General features: G+C 40.7%; 1 protein-coding gene across 1 annotated transcript; it reads left to right on the top strand.

Moving 5' to 3' along the window:
* The first annotated feature begins 336 nt into the window (after positions 1-336).
* Positions 337-723, top strand: LOC124784849. The gene has a single exon (XM_047254136.1). The coding sequence runs from the start codon at positions 337-339 to the stop codon at positions 721-723; it is 387 nt and encodes a 128-aa protein (XP_047110092.1).
* The last annotated feature ends 5,466 nt before the right edge of the window (positions 724-6,189 follow it).

Genomic DNA, 6,189 nt, shown 5'->3' on the forward strand with positions numbered 1-6,189 from the left:
ACTGTATCCATTTTTCTTGAAGGTGTCCTTGAAGTGTTGCAATTCTCCTGGAAAACTTGCCTTACGGCAGATGGACTTGGCCCTGTGCACTAAGGTGTTGAGTACAGAGTTGCGTTGTGCAGGGTGGTGGCAGCTGTTGGGATTAATATAGAGGTCCGTGTGTGTTTTCTTTCTGTACACTGCGTGTCCCATTGCATTGTCCATGTCTCCTGGAACACACCTGGGACTGGACTTGCCAATGGCGAATGGTCCAAGAAGAAAGCCACCAAAAGACAGTGCAAGAAATTCCTTCGACTTCCAGAAGTGCGACAACAGAAAGAAAAACCATCTCTCAACATGGTGGTTATTAATCTAACAAACAAGGAACTGGATAAGGCAAAACAAGAAGTGCTGTCGAAGGGTCTAAACTTCGCCCCAGTTCCGAGGATCCTGCCAAAACGGGACATCATAAGTGGGATAGAGCAAGCCACAAGTAGACTACCTGAAGAAGCTGCAGAAGAAGTAAGAAGAGACGTCTGCAAAGTACTAGACAAAGCAAAGATGCCGAAGAATAACATTTCGGCGGCAGAACACAACGCACTACAGGCACTCAGGGAGGACCAGGACACAGTGGTCTTGGCAGCGGACAAGGGAAACGCGACGGTGCTGCTTAAATCAGAAGACTATTGGCAAAAAATCGACGCCCTCCTGCAGGAACGACTAGGGAAGGACTCACCACAGTGACTCGGAAGACCGTTGAGATGCTCAACAACTCGGGACTAGAGAAGAATATCATCAGGAAACTGTACCCGAGGGCACTGGCACGATCACGTTTCTATGACCTTCCAAAAGTCCACAAAGAAGGCGTCCCATTATGACCTGTTTTGAACACTATTAACTCGCTGACATACAATATTGCTAAGCATTTGTCACAGATGCTAAAACCCTTGGTTGGTTATGGTCCACACCATGTGAAAAACTCGGCCGAATTTAAGTAGGTACTGCAGGGCATACGGCTGGAAAATGAAGACCTACTAATCAGCTTCGATGTGACATCGTTATTCACATAAGTACCAACAGAAAACTCCCTGGCTTTATTTGAAGAACACTTTAAGGAGGATATCATGAAGCTCTTTCGCCATGTGCTAACCACCACCTATTTCAAATGTGGTGGGAAGTTCTACAAACACATAGATTGTGTAGCTATGGGCTCAGCCCTAGCACCAGGCATAGCCAACCCATACATGAAACACTTTGAAAAGCTAGCACTGGACACCGCTAAACACATGCAAAAAACCTGCTACAGGTACGTTGGCGATACTTTTGTAGTTTGGACACATGGCAGGGACAAACTGCTGGAGTTCCATCAACACCTCAATGGTATGCATGGAAATATCAAATTTACCATGGAGATAGAAGAGAACAGAAACTTACCCTTTCTGGATATCTTGATTACAAGAAACATGGGACATGCAGTGTCCAGAAAGAAAACACACGCCAACCTCTATCTTAATGCCAACAGCTGCCACCACTCAGAGCAATACAATTCTGTACTCAACAACTTAGTGCACAGGGCCAGGTCCATCTGCCATAAGGCAAGTTTGCCAGGAGAATTCCAACATCACAAGGACACCTTCAAGAAAAATGTATACAGTGAGACACAAATAAGGCAAGCTCTCAAGACCGACCACAAAAAAAGAGAAGAGAGACTGGATGAAGATGAAGCAATGGGCTGTGCGTTCTTGCCGTACGTGAGTCCTCCAACGGCCAAGATCGCGATAATTCTCAAGAAACATAAACTGGAGACAAGCCCGCGACCGACGATATCTCGACATTCGCCTGAAGATGATGGAAATGCATTCCATCGAAACATTGCTATTAGACGACAACGCTACTCGGCTGACAACCCGTGAAGACTTCATATATAACTATCATTTTATTAATGGTCTCATATGATAACATGTGTTCTTTAATACCATATATCTTATAAATATCGAAATCTGATGTTTCCTTGTTCGGTGACCATAGAAATTCTATTTGATGGGCCACAACACAAACTGCATTAAGAATATTTATGTCATTTTATGAATGAGACAACTTTTAGTTTAAATGTAGAGGGAGACCAAGATCTGAATACAACAAACAGGAAGAAACAGTTGCATGTCACAGTAGTTATGTAAACAGCAAGAGACCTGCATAGGATAGACTAGTGTGAGGAGCTGCATCGAACCAGTCTTCAGACTCCAGACTACAACATCATCCAGATTTGTTAATGTGCAAGATAACGCTAATCAGACTGGAACACTAAGATCACGAACAGAAAGAATAATACTATCAAGTAAATATTTTATTGTTAATAAGGAAGCTATCTATGTTCTTTATTGTTTGTGAAAATCACCTTTGAATTTCGGAGATTGTCATACTCAGCCAAACTGATACAATTTTATATATATATTGCAAGATCATCACATAATTGAATAAGAAATAAGTAAATAAATAACAAATGAAGATTACATAAAGAACAAATCTATCACCTATAAGCACATAAAGATGTTACACAACCACAACAATGCTGTTTTGTTATCCTGAATCATACTTCGTTATAGACAGGCTGCTGTTGACCCCCACTTTCAACATACATGGTTGACAGTGAAATGATCGTATAGTTGTCAAAAAGTTTGTTCAAAGACAGCATTTATTGGCAGAAATTTTAGTAATTTGAATTCGTACCATAATCCCCACAAAACCAGTCAATATCTGCTTAATGTTCTTCAGAAATTCGACGTATACTATAGCTGCACTTTTGTCATAATGAAGCTTCTTTCCTTGACGTTCAAGTGTGGCATTAGAAAGTTTCTGCTTCTGGATCATGATTGTTAGACAACTGATCACAATCACATGAAGTTTTATTGGGTTACCTAGACAAAATAGATTACTTGTCACTATATACGTGCTAAGCTTCAACCTCAAATGCCATTCCTCACGCTTTCTCCACCTGAACGACACTTTAATAAAGAAAAACAATCGCAATTATGGAACATTTTACAACGACTTGAATGAACACCACTGCCTTGCCAGAGATTCATGGGACAATATTAAGATAATGAATATCTCCAAATCTACATTTGCATCAATCTAAACGTTTACCACGGAATGACATGCCTTGCATGTTTTCAGTTACCACACACTTCCTCTTGTTGTTTCCTATTTAAAATCACAATAATATGGAACTTATAAGAATCCAAGTCAACTACTTATTCGTCAGTTCTTGTCACTATCTTGAGAACAGATAAACCTGTGTAGTGACAATTGTTTCTGACAAGCTAGCAACAATTTTGTGATCAGCAGAAATCATAATTACAAATTATAGTGATTGATAGTAAGTTGCCAGGTTTGCAATCGAGTTAATAATTTCTTTTTGGCACACAGTATTCCAGCGACTGACCAAACTGTTGTATTCAATTGTTCCAGGCAATGACTGTAAGTTGCACAGGAGAGCTTCTGTGAAGTTTGAAAGTTAGGAGACGAGATACTGGTGGAAGGAAACCTGTGAGGACAGGTTGGTAGTCGTGCTTGGGTAGCTCAGATGGCAGATCACTTGCCTGCGAAAGGCAAACATTCCAACTTCGATACTCAGTCCAGCACACAATTTCAGTCTGCCAGGATGTTTCATATTAGTGCACATTCTGCTGTAGAGTGAAAATTTCATTCTAGAATAATACAGTTTTGTTTGGATCCTGCTTCACTTATTCAGTGTCTGAAATTTACACATCAAATTTGTTTTTCTCATAACTTTTTTCAAGTTCTAGTTTGTGAAGTTTGGTGGTGTTTTTATATGCACCATCAGTCCTCTTTAGGACTACAAATTGCTAAATTAAGTGATGAAATACGAACGTGTGTGCACGCTTTTTGACGAGCTAACCTTTCTTCAAATAGGAATCCTCCTAAATGTGACACATTTCACTAATGTTCATGTTTCCATCTAAATACTGATTTTTGGACTCCCTTCTGCAATAGTGGCACTCTACAGAAACAAAAGACAGTATGTGTTCTCCAGAATGAGATTTTCATTCTGCAGCGGAGTGTGCGCTGATATGAAACTTCCTGGCAGATTAAAACTGTGTGCCGGTCCGAGTCTCAAATTCGGGACCTTTGCCTTTTGCGGACAAGTGTTCTACTAACTGAGCTACCCAAGCACGACTCACGCCCCGTCCCCACAGCTTCAATTCTGCCAGTACCTCGTTTCCTACCTTCCAAACTTTATAGAAGCTCTCCTACAAACCTTGCAGGACTAGCACTCCTGAAAGAAAGGATATTGTGGGGACATGGCTTAGCCACAGCCTGGGGGATGTTTCCAGAATGAGATTTTCACTCTGCAGCGGAGTGTGCGCTGATATGAAACTTCCTGGCAGATTAGAACTGTGCTTGGGTAGGTCAGTTGGTAGAGCACTTGCCTGCGAAAGGTAAAGGTCCCGAGTTCGAGACTCGGTCCGGCACACAGTTTTAATCTGCCAGGACGTTTCAATATGTGTTCTCTCGCTTACTTAAGAGCCTGCTCATGTATTTTCTTTCTATTTCCCTGTTTCCCCATTACTTCTTTCTCTATTGCAATATCTTTTTTTTATTTTGGACCACAAAGTCGTCGTGTATCGATAGCTGATGCGTAGTTGAAAGAAACTTGCGTTTACTAACTCTAATTCTTTTCTCTTCAATTTTAAAATGATAAAAAAATATTTCTTGAGCGATGAATACTAGTATGTTCTTTAACATACCTTTATTTTGGTTCTACTATAGTACTATGTTCGAATACAGATTCTCTTTGCCATGTTATATCTGCTGTCTTCCAGGAAACAGAATGCAAATTTCATCAGCTATATTTGTTGTGCATCTTATTCTACATTCGTCATTGCAGGGTGGTAATACAGACCTACTAGTAATAGTTTTCCCCTTTTTGTTTACATACCGTTCACTAGAGCGCTCTTTTCTTGCACAGATGCCCTTTCCACGCTGTTTCATTTATCTTGTGTTTGTCACAGTTTATCTCAAAAATGATAATAATAACAATATTATTATTGTTATTATTATTATTATTATTATGAACAATGGATGTTTTTTAATGTAATTACCGTATAGCCAAAATATGAAAAAGAATACTACATGTTCTTAGTAAATACCTGTTTGTTCCTGCGAAGAGCTGTTTTTTTTTCTTCCCTCACTGTATCAGCATCATCTATAACTGGAATGTTTTCAACATCAAAACAGTATCCTCCTCTGTTTTCAAATTCTCTATCCCTTCCATTTAACGATTTATCATTAACAAAATCTACATTGACATCAAGATCTTGAGATAAGTCAGTTGATTTGATTGTCTGCTCCAAAAATGGATTCATTACCTGACAGGAGCACAATATTGTTAATCTATTTTTCGCGAAATAAAAGCTTGCGCTTCTACCTTGCATATTACAGTAATAGTAATAATGATGATAGTAGTAGTAGTAGAAGAAGAAGAAGAAGGAGAAGAAGTAATCACATAATTATTTAATACTTGTATTGTATTGTATTGTATGTTAACCAGTGACCTAGAAACGGCGCAGAGGCTCCGTCCCCGCCACAGCCGCAGTGGTCCACAACCCCACGACGACTACTGCAGTCCACTTCACCCCTCCTCTGTCCCACACCGAACCCAGGTTTATTGCGCAGTTCAGCCCCCGGTAGGCCCCCCCAGGGATCATCTCACACCAGCCGAGTGTAACCCCTATGTTTGCATGGTAGAGTAATGGTGGTGTACGTGTACGTGGAGAACTTGTTTGCGCAGCAATCGCCGATATAGTGTAACTGAGGCGGAATAAGGGGAACCAGCCTGCATTTGCTGAGGCAGATGGAAAACCGCCTAAAAACCATCCACAGACTGGCCGATTCACTGGACCTCGACACAAATCCGTCAGGCGGGTTCTAGCCGGGGACCAGGTGTTCCTTCCCGCCCGGAAAGCAATGCGTTAGACCACAGGGCCAACTGGGCAGGCCATATTTAATACTTACTTGCATTGTTTATAGGATGGAACTTCATTACCACTGCCATGACTGTTCTCATTAACATTCAAGGCATTTAACTGCAAGTTCACCATGCCCCTGCTTTTGCTTTCCATGTTAATAAAACACCAAATTCACACATGACTATAAGTTTGCAATATGATGCGAAGGCAGCAATGT

The sequence above is a fragment of the Schistocerca piceifrons genome, chromosome 1 (genome assembly GCF_021461385.2).
Source record: "Schistocerca piceifrons isolate TAMUIC-IGC-003096 chromosome 1, iqSchPice1.1, whole genome shotgun sequence".
Lineage (NCBI taxonomy): Eukaryota > Metazoa > Arthropoda > Insecta > Orthoptera > Acrididae > Schistocerca > Schistocerca piceifrons.